A 20697-nucleotide genomic window follows, 5' to 3' on the forward strand; every position below is an offset into this window, starting at 1 on the left:
GATTTTTCTTTCAGGGCCCTGGAATGGCAAGAAAATTCTCGGCTCCAGGTCAGCTCTGTATCTCTATGACATCTTCCCTGGGTGCTACGCCCATCTCTGCAGCATCAGCTACCTCTTTAGGTCCCTTCACAAAGGCCATGTGCCCTCCGCAGCAGTATGGTTATCCGGCAGCGTCTTTCACCGCTCCGTGGAGTGGGACGGGTGGTCCAGCACAGCAGCCACTTGGCCAGTTCCAGCCTGTAGGTGCCGCATCTTTGCAAAGCTTCAACATCAGCAGTTTGCAGAAATCTATCAGCAACCCTCCAGGCTCCAACCTGCGGACCACTTAGCCGCGCTCGGACACCGTGCTGGCTAGACCTCGGGACAGGACATGGGGAGGGAGATGGGGCCCTGTATCAGCTCCTAGTGCTGCAATGAACTGGTGGCTTGCCAGACTGGGAATGATTTTCTCTTTTCCAACCATTGCTGTTAACTATGTAAAGGGGGTTTCCCCACACGCTTACAAGGGGGAGGAGGATGATCAGCATCCTTACGATGGGACAGTTCTTTTGACTTGAGGGGTCCTGCTCTTGTGTGGAGCAAGAGCTGTGAAGATAAGTTATGGGGTCAGTTAACGCAGTCTTGCTCTAAAATTTCTCTCTGGTTTGAGGCTGAATCCACGCGTGTTGAGATGGGAGAGTTGAATCCTAGCATGAGGCTTTAGCACACTTCTCTTCTCTCCCTGAAGATCCAAGACCAGGAGAAAAGCTGTCCAAATCCCCCTCCTCTCCCTCTCCCCAGTCAATTGTATTTGGCTCCAGAATGGTGGGGCACATGAATGGACTTGCAGTGCAGCCCGTGCTTGATAGGTCATTACTGCTTTAAGTAAGATATTAACAGCTTTGACTGCAGCATTAGAGCAATTTAAATTGTTTAAAAATTTTAAAAGTTCCCTGCGGACATGTACTTACCATCAGTTTTGATGTGGAAACACTGTGATATATAAATGTTGTTGGACAACAGTAGTTTAAAAATGAGTGGAATATAGAGGGTTAAAAAAGTTAAAAAGAAAAAATGGGAAAAAAAGCTAGCTATATCCTTATACTTATTGGAGACACTTTAACTTTTTCCTTTGTATTTTCATTGTATTAGATAAATAAATGTGAATGTAAAATTGTATAAATTAATGTACTTGAATACTTGTCTGTTCTCCCAGTATGCTTGCTGGATATTTTAGTGCCTTGGACTTCTATTGCTTCTGCAGTTAGCATTGTCTTCCCAGCAGACCCCAAGGTGGACGGAGGGCAAGTTCAGAGAAGGATGGATGGATTACTTGTACCTAGTGACCAGGACATTGCAGTTTTCTTAGCGATACCGTTGCTGTTTAGAGTAAGTGCGTGGAGGGCGAAGTCACTGAGGCAGTGGATTGGAACAAGGTGCTGCGTGTTGGGGAAACTTGTCCGAGTGGGTGATCTGAAGTTGCTGCTGTGATGAGGGCCAGGTGGGGGTGGGATGGAGGGTTGCAGGTGACGCTAAATTGAGACTAACCAGTATTGCCTACAGAGGCAGGAGGTCTGGATCAGAAATGGAGAGGATGGGGAGAAGGTGTGTCTTTGGGAAAGGTCCAATTTAAGATGCAGTTTGACTCCACCTGTGAAGTGGTGAAGATGTTTGGTCAGGATGTGGTTTGAGGGAGAGGTGCCATTGCTCGTTGGCATGGGCTTGTCTGCTGGGATTGCTTTTCTTACTTTTTTTTTTTTTTTAATCCATTTAAGCCAGGAATAAACTGTCCTGGTGCAATGTCCATTGCCGGCAATGGATGCACTTGAAACAGCCGGCATCAAGAAGTTTCCTCAGTCTTATTTTGGAGGATTTATGATTTTGTTCACTCTAACAAATTTCAAGCTGGTACCAGGACTGTAGCTAACTGTCACCTCTTAGTAACTGTACTGTACCTTCTGCTTTGTTCATTTTCCCTTTTCATATTTAAAAATACTGGTTTCCTCTTCAAAGTAAAAATAATACCAGCCAGTATTTATGTAGTGCTGCAAAAAGCTGTGAAGGATCAGAGTACTGCTTCCTGGTACTTGGGAGTAGCTCACTGGTATCCTGGAAGGTGGTGCATCAAGGAGATGTTACTTGCCTGATTTTTTTTTTTTTTTTCCCTGAGTGCTGTTCCCCCGTGGAGCCTTAATAGGGAGTTTTTCTGTCTGTGGATGTTCTCGCTTTTATTTTTACAAACACGCAAGGTCCATTCCTTTCCTGTCACTTCTTTTTTTTTTTAAGCAGTTTTGGCAGCAAGGGCATGTACAAGGTGGAGAGGAATGCCTGGGGGTGAAAGCCAGTGGCAAGGAGGCTGGGCTCTGAGTTCCTTAGATTTGGGGGTTTATTCTTTGTAACTAAAGTGCAGACTGGAGCTACAGGGGAGGAGGCTCAAGGCTCACGGTGTGAGTGTGGTGGAAAGGGGGACAGAAAACAGGGGTTCCTGCTGCTGAAGTTGAACAGAAAACCTCTGCTCTTTGGTCTGACGGGATGCAGAGAAGTTTCCTGAATACACCCAGTGTAAGGGGAGAGGTGTGCTCGAGGAAAAGGAGCAGTTTTGCAAACCTGCGGCAGTAATGAAACAAGGGGAATATTCATGACAGGGGAAGTAATCAGCTGAATGCAGCACGTGGTTATTTAATTTTGATCTAATAAGTTTGAGGTCGTTTTCACTTCATGTTATGCAAGAACTGGTTTTATTTACCATTGATTCCCCCTTCCCCTCCTGTGGATGAATAACTGAAGTCTAGAGGAATAAACTAATGCTACTGAACTGTTAAATTATTTTGTTTAATATTACACTTTGAGTATCTTTTTCCACATAAAATCTGTTTCTGAATTACAAGCGTTTTCTTTACATTATTTAACAATGTACACTGTAAAAAAAATAAAAAAATAAAAAAATAAAAAGAATTGAAACTTTGGGCTTCCCTGGCCGTAGTAGTTAGTTGTATATTTTGCACTAAACCCAGGCACTGCGCTTCTTGTATGATTGCGCTTTGTGCTGCCATTTGTTACCTTTGTAGAATATCGAACGAAGTCATTGAAATAAACCAAACCTGCTTTTGTTGAGCCGTGGGTTTTCTTGTTGAACAGCAGGTTCCAACCTTTCCTTCCTGCTTCAGGAGTGGTTTAACTGTTATCCAGTTTATTGCAGGAAAGTACAAGAAACCCATTTCAAGGAGACCCTTAACTTCTCAAAACCAGTGATCAATGAGCCTTGGACCTTCTAATAAAATTCTCTGAAACAAGGTACTACAAAGAGCAATTCATAGAATGAGTCTTTCAGAGAGGAGGAGTCCAAGAGGTTAAGGAAGAGGGAGGGAGAAGGTATGCAGGATAATGCCCAGAGCAGTAGGGGAGTGCTCATGGCCGAAACTGTCATGCAGTTACTGAAACACACTCAGCTAGGCCACTTGGGAACTTGGCTGCTCTCCCAGCCTGCAACACAGGTAAAGTGTAACCAGCCGCGGTTCTGTGCTTCCTTTTTGGCAATGAAGCTGGAGCGGGGGTGCTAAAAGGGCTGGGGAAGCCCCTGCCCTGGCAGAGAACAGTCCCTTCTGCTGGGCCCATCACTCTCCTCTTGGGTGGAAGGGAGCAGCACCTGTGGTGCTGGGGGCTAACTTTAGTCTAGATCTAATCTGAATTCCATCTCCAAATTTGCGACTCTACTGGTACACAGTATAAGAGGAGAACCACTTTACAGAGTCATTCTCAAGCAGCTGTAACTTGCAGAAATTATTTGACATTTCTAAACACTAATTACTGCTGCATTTCTTTCCATTTTAAGAAAGGCTTCTGTTACGAGTCATGCTGCTCAAGTTCTTAAAGAAAAAGCTCCAAGTATAAACTTTACTGCTTTTTTTTTTTTTTTTTTAAAAAAAAAGGACCAATCCATGAGGTATATTGTAGTGATTCCTCTTAGCAGACACATATCTGCAATTGCACTGTTCTGGAGTCAAGAAAGCTGATGAAATGGTTTTAGACTTCTAGGTTTTTCTCTTGTAAAAGTTTGGAGAGGGAGGCTTTGTTGAATACAGTAATGCTGTATGTCTGTGCATTCCCTTCCTTACAGGTATCTTATTTCAACAGTGGGTGCATGACTCAAACATGTGGTATGTATTTCTTTCCTGAGCCTCAGCCCTGAGTTGGAGAGAAACCAGTATTGGTGAAATCTGAAACTATTTTCTAAGTATAATACATTACATTTAACTGTAACTTGTCTTGTATTTCCATAGTTAAATCAATGCTTGTTCTTTGTCCTGTTTGGGAATTAAGTGGATAATAGTTTACTTAAGGAAAAAGGAAAAGTGGCGAAGGTGAAGTAGGAGGAACAGGAATAAATGCTTACTGCCTCAAATGTAACAGACTGCTTTAAGAGGCGCATCCAGATAAACCAGGAATGGCAAAGCACAGGAATGAGGTCCTGTTTCAAGTCTGACATCAGTTTTGGCATTGGACTAACCAAAGTTTGTAAATTTTCCTGGTTCAGCTCAAACTTCCAGCCATGCTGTATCATCATTGCCTCTTGCCTCTGGGCCTCAGGTAATGCAGAACCAGCGTCGACACGTGGGGAGCTCAAACTGCCACCTGCCAGGGAGAGTGCTGCCAGCGCAGGTGCCAGCTTGAACACTGCCGTGGTGCTGCCAGGTTCCTCCCCTGGGCAGCAGGAGCTACAGCTGAGCCGCTTTGCCACACGAGGAAGGGCCCAGGTAGCTGCCCAGCAGAACTGCTCCCTTTCCAGAGCAGGGCTTCTCACCCTGGACATGGGAGTGGTTCTTAAACACTGCCTAAAATCTTTTCTTTCACCTTATTTGAAGGAATATCTGCTGCTTTCCACTGTTTAAAACCCACTGGAACCTTTGCCCCCTGTTAAAGCAAATGCTGTGCGCAGTGGTGTCTCTAGCTTCCTGCTCGCACCTGGTCAGAACACATTAGTGTCTTTGAGCATGTTAAACAGGAAATGAGTTGTAATTGTTTGAATAATAATGAGGCATGAAGAGCAACGAGTATGGTTTTTCTCCAAATTTCATGTTTATTTTTGTGTTAAAGATATGACTATAAGCTTATTTAAAACATCAAAAAAACCTGCAGCTCCCCTTCATTTTACAAAGAATCCAAAGGAACAGCCTGAGATGCTTTGTGTACTCCTCAGCAGCAATCCCAGCACGCTCCTGCCCTGGCACAGGTGAACAAAGGTGCTGCGCTGCTGCTGCTGGATAGGAATCGGGTCCGACTGAGGAAGAATCTGAGGCAGAGCTGTGTCAGGGTAAGGGCAATGCTTCTGACACGTCTGTGCAGCCCCAGGGCAAACAGCTGGGCTCCACACGGGAGGCAGGCACTGCCACAGCTGCAAACAGCCACATGGACCAGGAGAGCACAGTGTGTATGCATTCATGTGACCGTAACCCATCCCCTTATTTTATTGAAAAACCATTCCTGTATGCTGAAACGCAACACTGAGGAAGAAAGAAATGATGAATGGCAACTCATTTTAAGGATTACTTGTGTTACAATTTCAGGCAAATTACTTGTAACTCCAGCTTGTAATAGAGCCATAAGTCAATGCTGCAGAAGCACAAATGATTACTTGTTCATAGAAAAAATCTGAAATATGTAACAACCCAAAAACACGTGAAGTTCTTGCTGGTTGTATTAGACTCTTCTGTGTGGCTTCATCATAACATACAGGACAATCTATTAATAGATTAGTCTTCCTCACGTACTTTGAACAGCCAGCTGCAGTCTTCTGATGTAACCCAGTATGTAGGTAACAGTACCACCAGGTGTCCTATGTAGGTTCTAGCCTCCTTTTCTTCAAGCTTTGACTTCTGTGAGGGCTGGGCTCTGCTAAACAGGGAGACAGTGAGAAATCGAAGTTTCTTAAAGCTTTTCTCTGCTTCTGTAAGTGCTCAGTGAGTCATTATTTAGCTCTTCCTTCAGAGGATAGTTGGGTGGAAAAAATAGTTGTCCTAGCCCACTATCACAGCAGTCCGCAGCCAGGTCCGAGAAAAGAGGGATGTTTCTCCCTCTCCAGATTAATAATTTAACTAGTGTGTTCAAAGCAATCTAGCAATGCTTTCAAAGTCAGGAGCTGTTTGTAAGACAGAAAGAACGTGGTCATTTCATTATAGCACGTACCTGGTGTATGCTGGTTGGCACCGTGGCTGTTGCTCATGCGAGTAGCAGATGGCGGCAATTGTGCAGGTCTCGCAGGAGGTTTGTGATAATTCATTCTCTGAGGGGTCCTGTTACGAGTAATCATTTGATGACGTCCACAGGGTGTTTTTGGTGTCTGGTGTCCAGCTAATGGGCCTGCCATTTTGTGACCCATTATCTTGTTAAGATCAGTGGTCTCCAAGGGAATGTCCCAAAGTTCAGGATCATCTAGAATGAATGAAAAGATGATGAAACCACAGGTGACAGTATGGTATTACAGGAACAATAACTGCAGGACCAGCCCACTCTCCTGTAGTGGGTGGTGGCCACTAGAAAAGTGAAATGTCAGTGCACAACCAGAGAACAGTACTACCCCCTGTGCTCTGAACTTCAGCAATGTCCACACACTGTGGTATGCAACTCAAATAGCCAGTTATGTTACGCAAAGACACTTTCCTCCCAGCCCCTGCAGATGTTCTGTTTCTGTGCAACATTGCTTGAAGAAAAGGTTTTACCAAATGTGTATAACCATGCTCTACTGAAAGGCATGGTGTGAAACCCCTTGTAGTGATGGGCATCTCATCTTTTGTACACTTTAATATCATTTCCCTGCTATTCAAGCAAGGTTATTACCGCTAAACTCTCAGGATTAGACTCACATTTCTATTATTCCAGCCTCTTCACAACTTTTACCTTTATGCTACTTCGAAGAGTTAATATAAATGTTAATGATTTAACATGATTTAACAATAACAATTAATTAACATTAATTATTTTTGGCTGACCTGCAAAGAAATCTTCTTCTATTGCTAGTTCCTGTTGTACTGCTGCTGGAGTGTCCTGTTTTACAGGAGGATGGGCTGTTGCTGGACAGAGGTAACACAAAGATTAAAGCTAGAAGTACAGAAGAACTCTTGTTCATCCTTAACAGAGCGTAAGTCTGAAATGATCATCACCAGCTGCCGTCAGGTACCCTCTTTTCCCACAACTGCTTACATTTTGGAAGCAGTATGTGGAATGGCGAGATGCTGATGATGACTAGTAAGAGCAATTGCACCACTGTAAGATGTTTTTTAGCCTGTTTTACCCTGCCCCCAAGTTCCTGCTTACAACACAGCTGTCCAGACTTCCCCATGAGTGAGGACCAACTTATTAGTGGTTAATGCAAGGTTTGTTTGCCAGTCTCAATGAAGTGCTGCAGCTTCAGCTCTGATGCAGCATGTTAATGGTACAGGTGTCAATGGCTGTGCTACATGAAGCTTTAGAGTGGTTGTAGGGTTACAGTTTTTATTATGCAGTTTTGGAGGTGACATTCCTGTTACTTTGAGAATGTGGGGAAACGAGTATGATGATCCTCTTTCCTTTGGTCTCAAAGGCGTGTGATAGTAGAGTACAGAAGCAAAAGAAACTGGTCAGGCTCCTGTGCTAAGAATAATGTGTGCCTGCCAGTAGCTATCATTAAAACCGTCAATTTTTAATGCCACATCTTACCCTGTTTGCTGCTAGGAGTGACTTCTGTAACCTGACATCTCTTCTCCATCTGTTCCCGGAACTGTTGCTGTAGCTGCTTTTGGCGCAATTTCCGCTGGTAAGTGGCATCACACTCAATAGCTAAGGAATCTGAATTTCTGCCCCTACCCCAAGTAAGCACAAAATCAGTTAAAATAGGATTTCAGCAACTATCTTTTATGAAGAAAGTTGTATAAAGAAATAACAGCAAGCAAAATCCACTAAACTGGTATTTTATGGCATCTTCTACTTTGGGCCATCCCCATGTTTTAAAGGGAACAGTAACTTGTAACATATCTTGTAAAATAAATGCATAGTAGTGGTCTCACCTGGAACTGTTTGGCTGTTTCTCATCTTCCGTCACTACAGAAGCCTCTGTGTGACTAGGTTTACAAGTAGATGCCATCTCACGGTGCTCTCTCCATCCTGTGTTCTGCCTTTCCAAACAGCTGTTGTATCTTGCTTTCTCAATTTCAGGCTCGTAGTCCTGTCTTTTAGCTTTCACCAAATCTAACTCAGGGGGTATCTACAAAAGAAAAAAAAGAAAATATGTTCAGAAATTTCTGTCATCAACTCAATGAAATATGCACAGGCTTTTTCTATATATTTTTCTATATATTCTGTTAGGAAATCTTATTTTGTTTGCCCTAACTGGAGCAGTAAGACAGGAAACCAAAATGCATTTTTAATACATCGCTGATGTAGTTTATCACTAAATTCATGCAACTTTGTGTCAGTTTAATAGTTGAGTGCTTCAGGGCAGATATCTCATGTCTCCCCATATTGTGCTTGCTGCGTCTGAGAATAGAAGAAGAACTTTGTAGCTCCTCAGTCTCACAAGTCTGTTGGCATCTGTTAGTTTTGCCAGTTCTGTTTTCACATGTGTATTAAAGGACAATGGCAGATACTTGCATAGCTCTGTGAGCATGTGGTCACTGGGGAAGGTATGGTACTCTGTTTCTATTAAAGACAAAATGGTTTGTCTCTGTGATTTTACAAGTTTGTGGCAACGCCACTAATAGAAAATGACCCTGGCAAAACAGAAATCTGTTTCATCTTTAATTTGGATCAGTTCCTACAGCCTAAGTTAGCTAGACAGAGCCATATTAGAGCTCCAGGCTGACCAGCAGAGTTTAGTAGATCCCGTTATGATGAAGGTAACCTTCCTATGCAGCTCCATGGATCAGCAGTGGTAAAAGGCTTACTTGTTCCTCAATGTGCAAGGTAGGTTACTGCCTAGGGGCCTACTGCCCCCAGCTGGTACACATCAGGAGGTAACAAGATTAATGTTAATTAACAGCCAGGGCACCTTTAATACTAATACCGGCTGCTACGTTATGCCAAAGCACACTTTGTGATAACTCTGAAAGAACGGGCTTACAGTACTGTTGTCATTGACGGAATGTACAATACATTTTTTTTCCTCTCTCTGGGCCAGAGACCTCCAAAAGAGGCATTTCTCCATGGTGTTGGTTACCTCGGAAGGTTCACTGTTTGACCTAGTACTTCAGAGGGTAGAGTAACTGCAGCTCCTTCCTTGCAAACTGAAACCTAAAGGTAAGCAAGGAGCCTGAAAAGCAAAGCAAGAAGTAACGTGGCTTATTACTGTTCAGAAAGACCCGTATTGTTCAGAACCATAGTGATGGCAGGGAAAGTAACGGCATGTACCCATCAGCTGTACAAACTAACTATTCTTATATTAAAGAAGCACCATTTGCTAAGTAGTATATACTATTGAGGCGTTTAAAGCAAGTTAGAATGTATATTTTCCTAACACTATTCTTTATTCTCCAGCAGCCAAGTCTAATGCACCCAGCTTTCATCATTCAGTTGCAACTTTCGGGTACCAACACATTTTGAAGCCAAGCAGAGGATATTTGCAGGGACACTTGTGTGCTGCTAATGTATCACAAGAACAAAATACAATTACCTCTTTTGCTTTTCTGTGGTAAGACTTTGAAGCAACTGGCAACAGCCACAATTTTTTAGGATCCAGTCTAAAGGTTTAGGCTCCGCCTTTGTAACATAAATGCATCTAGTATTTTGCAGTGTTCTTTTGGGAAGGACCCAACTGGATTACATTGAAAGTTGAAATCACCTTTTGAAACTAACTTTGCTTGAGACCACAGTACAAAAATTTTGTTCCCAAAATAACTACTTGTTAACTATTCTAAACAGAACAATGAACAGACCTCTGACAGCTAAAATACAGGCACACTAAACTTTTTTTGCAATGGCCATGCTGAGTATAGTTTCTATCTAGGTGGTGATGTGCATTAGAGCTTTGCAGAGGTTTGAATAACGATTAGTGAAAGGACAAGACAACCATCAGCACACATATTGATATTGCTACTGTATGGATTTTGCTTAATTTTAAGTAACTTTATCTGAAGGATGAAGTCTTCCTCATGGAAAAACTCCTTATTTTCTGCCAGAACTCACTAAAATGTAGAGAACAGTTCTTCCTGCTGATCACTGGTTGACATACAGGCTGTCACCTTGAGAGACTTCAGGACTAAATGAAATAGTCCTGATTTTGCAGAAATGCACACAGGAGCTTTATCTGTTTTAGGGTAGGTCATGCAGATAATAGATGTACTGTCTGGCTATTTTTTGCCTACAACCTCTTATCACCTCTTCCAGCAACTGCCAATCGTGTCACTGTATGAAGTCAACTTCTATCCTTTTTTTGATTCCTGAAAAAGTCCAGCAATGAGAGGAATATGTCATATAAATCTTGATTTTAAAATTTCAAGTAAGAAATCAGATTGTACTACCACTGTCAATGAGAACAAACAAGGAACAGTTTTGCCTCTTGTCTTATACAGGGCAAAATACAATGCACACTGCCTTGACAGACGCTACTCTCCCAAGGATTTTAATTTCATTTGTGACACATCTGTGAATGACAGTAGTATCACTGCTGATGAACGTTTAAGCACAAGTGACTGGATGAGAGTGATGAAATGAGTTGGTGCAACTGACAAAGCTTAAATGGGCTTAGCAACTGCAGCATGTGTAGGAGATGACACCTAGAAAAAGCTAGTTTAAACAGTGAACAATTGCTGATGTAGCATTTAACCTATTATGAACACAGACATAACTGTATGCATTACTGGCACTAAAGAGAGACTTAAACAACATGGCACTAAACGTCACATATGATCTTGAGTAGAATACTGTTTCCACACCACAGGAAGCTTGCCTAATGCAAATGGTTAAACTTTGGAGTAGTTCTGGTAAAATGCTAGGAAAGAAATCAGTAAAAGAGTTCATGCAATCAAAATAGCACAAAAATGCTGTGGATCTCATAGCAGGAAATATTCAGGAATAAGATGCATTTATGTTATTGTTTAAATTCCTCTTTACATGAATGATCAGGAACAATCAATATCTAACAGTCCCTGCTGTAAAAGACCATGTACTGCACCTGACGTGGAAGTTTATTCACAGCTCGTAGGTAGTCTTTGTCTAGGATGCAGTTCCCAAGAGCATTCCCAAAGCACCTGAGAAACAAAGACAATTAATTGTCACCGAAAACAGTAGGTAACTCTCAATTCCCTTCTGCAAATGTGCAAGTACTTACTTGAGCGCCCTCTTCAGTCCATCTGTTACTGCCTCCTTTCTTGCCTTTTCTAAGGACAAGGCCTTAGACTTAAGGCCTTCACTGACTCCATAACCTACATCTTCATGGTATGACCCATCCTGCAGTAAGATTTAAAAAAAATACACACACACACAACAAACAACTAAGTTTAAGGGAGATTCTGCACATCTATCACTTCTCATTAGATGCTGTGCTTTCCTAAGCCTGATTATTCACTCTTAGCTGGATGTTCTATAGCAAGGTCAATGTTTTAGACGCCACTATATTCTCTGGTATAGCGCAATACTCTTGAGAACTACAGCCTGACCTATGCATGAACTTTCTTTCCCAGCCTTAAGCAATTGCTCAGCTACAGACAGAGCGAACAAAAAGTCCACTTACCTTAAGCTGAACTTTCACAAATGCACAGACCCCCACATAGAACCTGCCATTGTTGAGGTCAACAAAGTCTGAGGGGAAAAAAATGTAACATCCTAAATAATAGAAAAGACTTCTGATTCACATGTAGATCTTATTGCATTTCTTCAGGATATTTGTAAACCTGCAGCATACTTGCTGAACGGGCCTGAGATACAGTGTCTTCTACCAAATGGAGCATGATTTACAAGATATTAACTGTGGGCTGAGAATGATAACTTGAATATATGCTCTGAGTATGTTATATGATGTTTTCTGGTTATCAGCGTCTAGACCTGCCATATACTTGCACCCTGCTATTGTGTGTATAAACTTCTGCACTCATCTGGTCCACTTGATCAATTGTTTTGTAAACTTGCCAGAGGTGCAATCATTTTTTGATACGTGGGTTTATAAACAAGTATAACAATCTTCTGTCTCTTAACTGCTAAGGCATGACTTGTTATAGGATAATTTTGGGAAAAAAAAGTTTGAATGACATCAGTCTTTTCTTGACTGAAAAGGGGGAAAAAAAGGTGGTACATACTAGGTGAAAAACCATGAAATAACTTGTTTTATGTCTACAATCTACCAGCCACATGTATGAAATATTCCTGAAAGTGTGGGGGGTGTGATGCGGTGGGGTGGGGATGGGGTGGCTGTGCGTGGGGCAGAGAAGCAAAGATGTACATTTACTCAGCTGGGTTGAGCTACTTCAACAGCTTGACTTGGATCTAAGCATAGCAGATCTGCAAGGACAATGCTTCTCTAGAAGCCACTATTTCAACTTTCAGGACAGGGGAAGCTTAAGCTTTAAGAACATCCAAAGATCATTTCCTAGAAAGTGTTTTTCCAAAACTTTCTACTACAAAAATATTTGCTAGAAGAGGAATCGGTATGGGGGAAAAAAAAAAAGGACCCTAAAGATTAGGGGAATATTAACTCAGAGATACTTTTTAGAATGTAAAAATTACAGGTCAGAATGACAGTAGGCTCAGGGCTGCTGGGTGTTAAAACAAATGGTTTAATTGTCATAACTCTTGACTGGCTGTTCCCACAGAGATCACAAAACTTGATTAGAATAGCTAATAAACACCCTTAGAATAATTAATTCGACATATTCCTGTGCAAGAGCTAAATAGAAAAGAAAACCTACATTATAATTAAATTTTCGGTGCTAAGACACCTGAAAATTCCACATGCCTTTTGCCAGGTTCTAACACTTAAAATACATACCAAAAAATATATATCCCCCCTCTTTGAAGTGGCCATGTCCTTGGATAGATACTCTTGTCCTTATCTGAAAGACTTCTCCTTCAGGGCTTCATAGTGAAACAAGAAGACAGTTTTTTTTTTTTTTTTAATCCTAAAGAGGTACTTACCAACATTCTGTTGAGTGACTGAATGAGCCCAGCCATTGAAGCCAAACATCTCATTGGCCAGACTGATTACCTTGTGACCCTCAATGTAGCAGACCTGAAAAGAAAGGCATATATGTATGTATACATACATATATATACATATGCACACATATATATACATGATTTATTTTAAAAAGAGATTACAGATTGTCTTACACTGAAGAAACGGAGCTAAATTTAGGATAATGTGAATGATGGTCCAGATTAAGTTCACCTTCTCCTGATAACAGCTGTGGTGGGGGGAATTGACTGAAAACAGAACTGAATTAATGGAAATAGAGGTAGCAGATGCTAAAGAGGTAAAAATGCACCTAACGTCATATAATGATTCATATATTCCAGTTCTGGGAAAAACCTTAACGTTCCACAAGTAGACAAATATTCCCTTTTAAAGGATGAAGCACTGAAAAGTGGCTTTTCCTAAAGCGTATAAGGACCTTTGGCTAAGTTAAAGCCAGAGTTTATGCTATCCTGATTTTGCTTTCATATTTGCATATAGCGCTACCAGTGGGAAATTAACTTCAAAAACGTTTTATTTATTTATTTATTATTTTTACAGTAGTTCTCCTGGAAAAAATGTGAGTTGAAATATCTGTGCAAGTTTATTCATACCTTTTGTCCTCCTCCAGCTTGTCGACTGCTGATATATTCTGGACCCAGTTTCTGACGAAGAGCATGCTGGATAGCTTGATACTCATTTGCTGTATATTGACACTTGATGGAAACAAAGACAAAATTTCTCACTCCCTCCATATTAGCTCCCCCTCTTCTCCTCATTTCAATTCTTAATTCCATTTTTCCAAATACTGTTCTTTCAAGAGGCGTATGATCCATTTTTAGAATCAGGGTGTAACCGACAAGTTGGGGTGTGTGTATACACTTGTGCATTATATTGTTTTTTTTTTTTTCCTTATTCTTGAGGTCACATGTATACAAGCACTAATTATTAAACTGTAGCATTTTTTTCCATTTTTCATAAGCATCACTTACATTAGAAGAACTTAAATGAGACAGGTCTGTTAGTGTCCTATTGAAATCTTAACGTGGTCATAGTCCTAGTCATGGCTGCCTAACATAAGCATACAAGTATATGTTTGTACATACCTTTCAAAAATAAAATATAATTCTTCACAGGAAAAGTATGTTTAAAAACTCCAACAAAACCAACGTTTAACCTTACTCTATCGCCATATTCCATCAAAGGCAGAGAGGACAGCAGCTCAGGCAACCAGTCAAACTAGAAATGTATTAAGTAGTGTTCAGCATATTCCCCTAGTGCAGTGACGGTCCTCTGGATAACTCCAGCACCACTGGTATCATCAGGAAGCCCAGAGTGTTGTAACTTGCTGCATGTGTTACTAGAAATACAATTTACATTCTGCAAAGGTTAGAGAGGCCTAATTGCATGTTTAAGGATTCAAGCATGATAAAGCTTGTGCTGCTACGTTATGATGTGGGACAGAACAAAGATTTCACCACCTGTATCATAAGTATTGTGTATTCACATATTGGCTGCCTCATCACTCAGTAGAACAGTATTTGACAGTGTGTGCACCATGTAGTTCTAGTGCCTGCCAAACCTCACGCATTTATCTTTGGTTCTGTTTAAACTTAAGGGAATAACTTGGTCTTTTTCTGGTACTAGAATGTGAACTTGTTACCAAAAGATGTAAGGAAAAATGGAGAATATATGTGCACGTTAAGCAACTATGTATAAATGCCTATCGTGGGGAAGGGAATTCGCTGCCAAAAAGGAAAACTGATTATTGTACATTTTTCCCCAATTTATTTCTTTTAAGTAGGTGAATGAAAGCGGTTTACTTTTCTGAACCAGTACTGAGAATGTGTGTAAACATGAGCCAAGCCATCTCCAATACAAGAGAATAAAATGAGCCATTTTATGGCACAGTATCCAACTTTAAAAGGAGGAAATATGCAGAGCAGATTTCCAGAAGTGCAAGCACAGAACTTCCAATTCCCTCTCGGGACAAAGGAACTGACCTGTCCAAAGCGAGCAACTGAATTGCTAGTGCTGGAACTGCTGCTGCTGATGTGGCTTTCGCTGTCTTTCCCTTGACTTTCAGGCATCCCTGAAGATAAAAGAAAATACAAACACTGAAAATAACAGGATCAACAGTCCATAAGAAGACGTGTCAAAAAGGTGTTGAAGTCCAATGCCCAGCAAGTGTCGAGTCCACTGCAATATATTAGACATTAATATTGTAATTCTCACTCCATGGAACTTCTGCAGGACCAATTAGAAATTTGTCTTGTGATGTTTTGTAACAGTTAAAACTCTTCTTAAATATGTTATACTATGCAGGTAGAAATAGCTAGCTTCATCTGGGAAGCAGAGGTGCTGTTCTGGTCCTTCATTCATTAAAAACAATGAGGGTGAGCTTGAATTGAATTAAATGATTATTTTATTTAAAGAACAAATAAATTATTCTTGCTGGTAAAATAAATAAATAAAAATTCCACAGCATCTGGATCTTGTATAAGATCAGACTAGAACAACACCAACAAAATGTTTTGAGTCATTATTCTAAATATGAAACTGGTAACATACGTATATATTTTCCTTTTAGATAGGCGTGAATGCATTGTACCATTCTAGGTAAGGAAAACCAAAACGTCTCGCTCTTTCGCATCCTTCAGCACTGTCTTCCTACGTTGCTTTCAATATTCACCAATACTTCGATAAAAAGCGGAAGGAACTTTCTAAAATAGTACTTGTCCATACCCTGATTTGTTCATCTTCATTTTAGATTATTGTTTTGACTATAATTGTCTTGGGTTATGACGGTATCACATAAATCGCATAGAGTTGAAAATCATACAGAAGCTGTACAGAACCTGTTTTAAGAAGCTGTGCTGATAATTCAGTAGATGGCACCCTTTTCCAAGTCAGTATCCAACAATTGCCGAGTGGTAACTGGGCTTCCACTTCACAGTGCTGCTGGAGAAGTGGTGCTGAGAGCTTATACAACAGGAGCACAAAGGAGCTGCAGCAACACTTCGGTATGAGCCCACAGAGGCTATCTTGTATTGTATTTGCACAAATGCTGAGTACAGTTGACTTTAGTCTATCAGTCTATATAAGACTTCTATATACAACACAAATATAAGGCAAGTCGATCTACATACAGGACAGATGGGATATCAAAACAGTTGGAGAAAGTTTAAAATCCTCAACAGATAGTGATATCTGACAGTCAGTAGGAGCCTAACAAATACTATGTTTTGCTACTGTACTTCACGTTCAGCACTTTTTCAAACAAGTTGTTTTTCTGATCTCTAAACAAGGAATCCAAATTTTTAGGAAGAACTTCAAAGCAATTTTCAGAAAAAAGGATAGTAGCCATTTCCTTGGCAAGTGTGAATACCAATATTATACTAGGTGTAGCTAAAATTTTCCTTAATTTTGGTTGGCTATAGTTATTTATCTTCTGTCACACAGTTGTGTAATTGCATAGTGCTTATACAGTTAAATATGTTGCAATCAAAAGTTAGCTGCAATTTGTGGTAAGCATATTTGGTTTTGGAAGAGAACGTATAGAAATTCATATTACCAGGAGATATACTCGTGATTTAGGTAGGCTATTCCCCTTTTTAAGCAGAGTCCACTGCATCCATTGCAGGGAGACATTTAGAGAGAGAAAAAAATAGGTGAGGGAGTGAGTGGTGGAGGAAATCAAAGTTTGAACAATACTGTATATTTTTTTCACTCCAGGCAGCCTAAATCAGATCCTAATCAGTATAAAGCCTGTGGGAGAAAAAGCAATGCAAGAAATGTGTGCATTTGCCTACACAGCCCTGTTAGCAGTTTGCCACAAATCTACACACACACAGCAGGTGGGTGGCAGTTTGAAGTAAAACTGCTTTAACTGAAATCAATATTAAACCCTTTAAGTTTTTATCAGGTTTGCACCATTGTCAGTCTAAATTCTATAAAGAGATACAGCTTTAAAAAAACTCTGAATAAGGTATGGGGTTTGATTTTGAATGAGAATGAGGAAACACAGAATTCCACTAAAAATAGCATCACATCATATGGCTTTAATCTAATGGATCGATTGCAGTAGAAAATTCTAGCAATACACGTCTTTGCAATAAACAGTTTAAACATGTCAGTGGTTTGTATTCAAGTTATGATTTACTGTACAGCTTGTGTGAATGAGACATCTGATGCTGGTTTAGTTTCAGGCTTTGCTTGTACCAACAGTTTGCTTCAGCTGTGAATCTTGTTTAAGCCAAACATTCTATTGGAGCAATGTGATTTCTTTTTTCAATCCGGTGAAACGCAGCACAGCAAGGCCCTAAGTCTCCAAGCAATTCTCAGAGCATTTCAAAGTGACAGGACTTCAATTTCAAAATTATTTGAGCAGGAGTTCAGAAGAAAGAAATGTTAATTCTGCAAATGGAATTATAAATCTCCCTCGACACCGGAACCAGGAACTAGGGAAGGCAAGATTTCCACTCCTCAGCAGAATGTTGTTTCCTTTCTCCGCTTCTCCCCGTGTGTTTTAACTCACATGAAAAATTAAAATACTGAAGTAGATAATAACGATAAGCTATTGACTAGAGAACAAAAGAGCCTCAAACACCCTCTAGGGCAGTGGTAGGAGATTTCCTGATGCATAAACCAGTGCTAAAAAGCCATATTTTCAAACTGCCTTTAAATACTAAAAAGTCTAAATACTAAAAATTCAGGTTCATATATTCTTATATCCTCATATATGGAGGATGATTTAGAGGATAGTTTAGAGATACCTAGGAATTATCATTTATTACATTTATGACTGTGACCATTATTAGTTATTTACGGGGAATTGTTTTCATTTTAACTGGTAATGTTCTCAGAAAGTTTTCTTATCACTGAGAAAAACACACACAAGACTACAGGCGTTGCACTGTGCTTCAGAACACTGCCATGGTAGACTAGAACAGGCAAAGAATCTTAACAGCTTATTGTGTTTAACATTGCTTTTTAAGTGTCAGTAATGAAAGCTTAAAATTTCAACAAATTAGGTATTCAATCAAAAAAAAGGCTGTTTGGGGAAACCAGATATGAAATATTAATTTTCTACAGCACTCTAAAGTGTGTATTGGTTTGTATGGGGGTAGTGAACAGAGCAGCTGCTGAGAAAAATCTGAGTGTTGGCCTCTGATGCTTGCCTATACCCTATCAATGCCTCTCATTGCTGTTGATCTAGGCTATGTTCTACAGTAAAAGCACTCCAAAAAGAGAATGAAAACATGTAACACAGAAAGTTTGTGCTGTCTGTAGTAGTTAAAATGTATTTGCTTTCAAGGCATAGGAACACAATGTTAACAATTTCTCCTCAGTTACACACGTTTCAGATTTGACATACCTTCAAGCAGTCCCAGTTAATTCAGTGGAATCTGTGGGTGTGGCTTCAAAAGCAAATCCCTTTAACCCTCAGGTTTATCAGACAGGACTGGGTTTACTTCTGGTATGTTTGGGACGATGACACCCTGCCTGCACAAACCAGAACACACTAATTCAGGTTACACTTTTAACTTATTAATGCTGTAACGAGCACCACTTAAAGATTTTTATAACCTTTATCCAGCTTAAGCATAGAAACTTGGTAAATTTGTGAGGGAGTGCTTCTCTTTAAGAATATTCAAAACCATCCAATATCTGAAATGAAGCCTATCCAGTAAATTCCTGCATTTCTGGAACACAGGATAAGAAAATTATCTCCCCATTATGGTGAGTTTCCTGTTATGACAGCCTTTGTGAACATCAATACATCCACTGAAAGTAGTTATAGGACCCTACCTCCCCTCCAATTACAAACCCACTTCCAATACAAATGGATTAGTTTAATGTATGTGTTGCTGTGCTTGAGACTGCATATTTTTCTGGTTTTGCTGGTTACTCCTCCAAACGCATTCTTAATAGTCATGTTAGGTATAAATTACTTCTCTCCTACATGACTTTGTTCACTGTTTTAAAATTGTGCCCCATTGTCACTTTTGCCTGCAAAGGATCCACAAAGTTTTATTGCTTAAAAATACATCAATACCAGCACAGACCATTCCAAAACATTCTAAATTTGACATATATTTGCTTTCTAAGAATACATGTATCTCATGTCACTTCTCGCTTTATTTGCATTACTATATAATTTTGTATAGAAGATGTTTCATCAGATGAATTACCTGGCACTCTCTCACAAAGAATCTTTTAATGAAACTATAAAGAAAAAAATCTCCTATAACAACAAATGATAAGCTAGGTTTACAATAAGAGGCAATCTCTTATTATGACGATATGCAGAACTTAAGGAAAACAGAAACAATTTGTTTGGCATACAAGCTTTTTTCCAGGCATGAAACTTGAACACCTTACAGTTACAAAAAGTGAACAATTCGCTCCTGAACAGCTCATTTCACGTTTGTAAAGACAGATGAGCCGGCAGTGTGCCCAGGTGGCCAAGAAGGCCAACGGCATCCTGGCTTGTATCAGTAGTGTAGCCAGCAGGACCAGGGAGGTGATCGTCCCCCTGTACTCTGCTCTGGTGAGGCCGCACCTCAAGTGCTGTGTCAGCTTTGGGCCCCTCACTACAAGAAAGACATCGAGGTGCTGGAGCGTGTCCAGAGAAGGGCTACGAAGCTGGTGAAGGGCCTGGAACACAAGTCCTGTGAGGACCGGCTGAAGGAGCTGGGGTTGTGCAGTCTGGAGGAGGCCCAGGGGAGACCTCATTGCTCCCTACAGCTACCTGAAAGGAAGGTGTGGGGAGCTGGGGGTCGGCCTCTTCTTGCAGATAACTAGTGATAGGACTAGAGGGAATGGCCCCAAGTTGCGCCAGGGGAGGTTCAGGTTGGAAATGAGGAGACATTTATTCTCAGAAAGAGCAGCCAGGCATTGGAACGGGTTGCCCAGGGAGGTGGCGGGGTCACCGTCCCTGGGGGCGTTCAGGGAAAGGTTGGACGTGGTGCTTGGGGACATGGGTTAGTGGGTGACATTGGTGGTAGGGGGATGGTTGGGCCAGATGATCTTGGAGGTGTTTTACATCTTTATGATTCTATGAAAAGAAAGGAGCCTGTTCTGGAGAAAAGGTCTGGCAAAAATATTTCTCAAATACCTAAGAATAAATGATTTATGTGGCTACTTCTTTCTACACGTACGTCAGATTGATTCATGATCGCATCATTTACGTACAAGCCACTTCGGCCATCCCAAGGAAAAGCGAGGAGAGGCTTTTAAACTCCTCTCAGCAGCGGGGAAGCACACCCTACGTGACTGTGACTGAGGAAAGCCTCTAGTTCCGCCAAACACAACTGCTACACGCGAAATTGATTCCAACCAGAACAGAAAACGCGTGAGCCCTGTGGAGGATGCGGCGGGGCGGGCCGGGCCAGCCCTGCCCGCGCGCGCGCCCCTCCCCGCCCCTCCCGCGGGCGCCTCGCGCGCCGTACCTGTGCCGGGCCCGGCCGCCGCCGCCGCCGCCGCCGCCCCGCGCAGGAAGAGGCGCCGAGGCGGGAGGGCCGCTACGGTGCGGCGGAGGAGCCAAACCGCCCGCGGGAGCTGACGCAGCGCCGGGGCGGCCG

The 20697-nt window shown here is 41.2% G+C and overlaps 2 protein-coding genes across 21 annotated transcripts in view; one reads left to right on the top strand and one right to left on the bottom strand.

Moving 5' to 3' along the window:
- Positions 1-3093, top strand: part of WNK1 (WNK lysine deficient protein kinase 1) — a 106030-nt gene extending 102937 nt beyond the window's left edge. For all 18 annotated transcript variants that reach the window (XM_040562188.1, XM_040562195.1, XM_040562215.1 and 15 more), the window contains one exon: positions 15-3093. In XM_040562188.1, the coding sequence (XP_040418122.1) occupies positions 15-329 (315 nt within the window). In that variant the 3' untranslated portion in view covers positions 330-3093. The remainder of the gene's footprint in view (positions 1-14) is intronic.
- Positions 2217-20695, bottom strand: RAD52 (RAD52 homolog, DNA repair protein). 3 transcript variants are annotated; one of them, XM_040562480.1, is made up of 13 exons: positions 20566-20695; positions 18489-18616; positions 15115-15203; positions 13726-13827; positions 13075-13168; positions 11678-11745; positions 11276-11394; positions 11120-11195; positions 8019-8215; positions 7672-7814; positions 6966-7046; positions 6163-6408; positions 2217-5868 (listed from the first exon to the last, which is right to left on the bottom strand). In XM_040562480.1, exons 3-13 carry the CDS (start codon positions 15199-15201, stop codon positions 5813-5815), a joined length of 1269 nt encoding a protein of 422 aa, XP_040418414.1. In that variant the 5' UTR covers positions 15202-15203; positions 18489-18616; positions 20566-20695; the 3' UTR covers positions 2217-5812. The 3 variants fall into 3 exon arrangements, with proteins under 3 accessions (XP_040418414.1, XP_040418408.1, XP_040418398.1); XM_040562474.1 differs by having other exon boundaries at positions 2217-5871; XM_040562464.1 differs by having other exon boundaries at positions 2217-6408.
- Between the last annotated feature and the right edge of the window lie 2 nt (positions 20696-20697).

Source organism: Cygnus olor, chromosome 1, assembly GCF_009769625.2.
Source record: "Cygnus olor isolate bCygOlo1 chromosome 1, bCygOlo1.pri.v2, whole genome shotgun sequence".
NCBI lineage: Eukaryota > Metazoa > Chordata > Aves > Anseriformes > Anatidae > Cygnus > Cygnus olor.

Bases quoted from the DNA above. Each gene is read 5' to 3' on its own strand.
- RAD52 (XM_040562464.1), bottom strand. From the start codon at position 15,201: ATGCCTGAAAGTCAAGGGAAAGACAGCGAAAGCCACATCAGCAGCAGC. The intron at 11,395-11,677 runs GTAAGTGGACTT...ATCTTACTGCAG, and splicing joins TTGTGAAAGTTCAGCTTAAG to GATGGGTCATACCATGAAGA. The intron at 7,047-7,671 runs GTAAGATGTGGC...ACCTCTGTCCAG, and splicing joins CACTCCTAGCAGCAAACAGG to CAACAGCCCATCCTCCTGTA.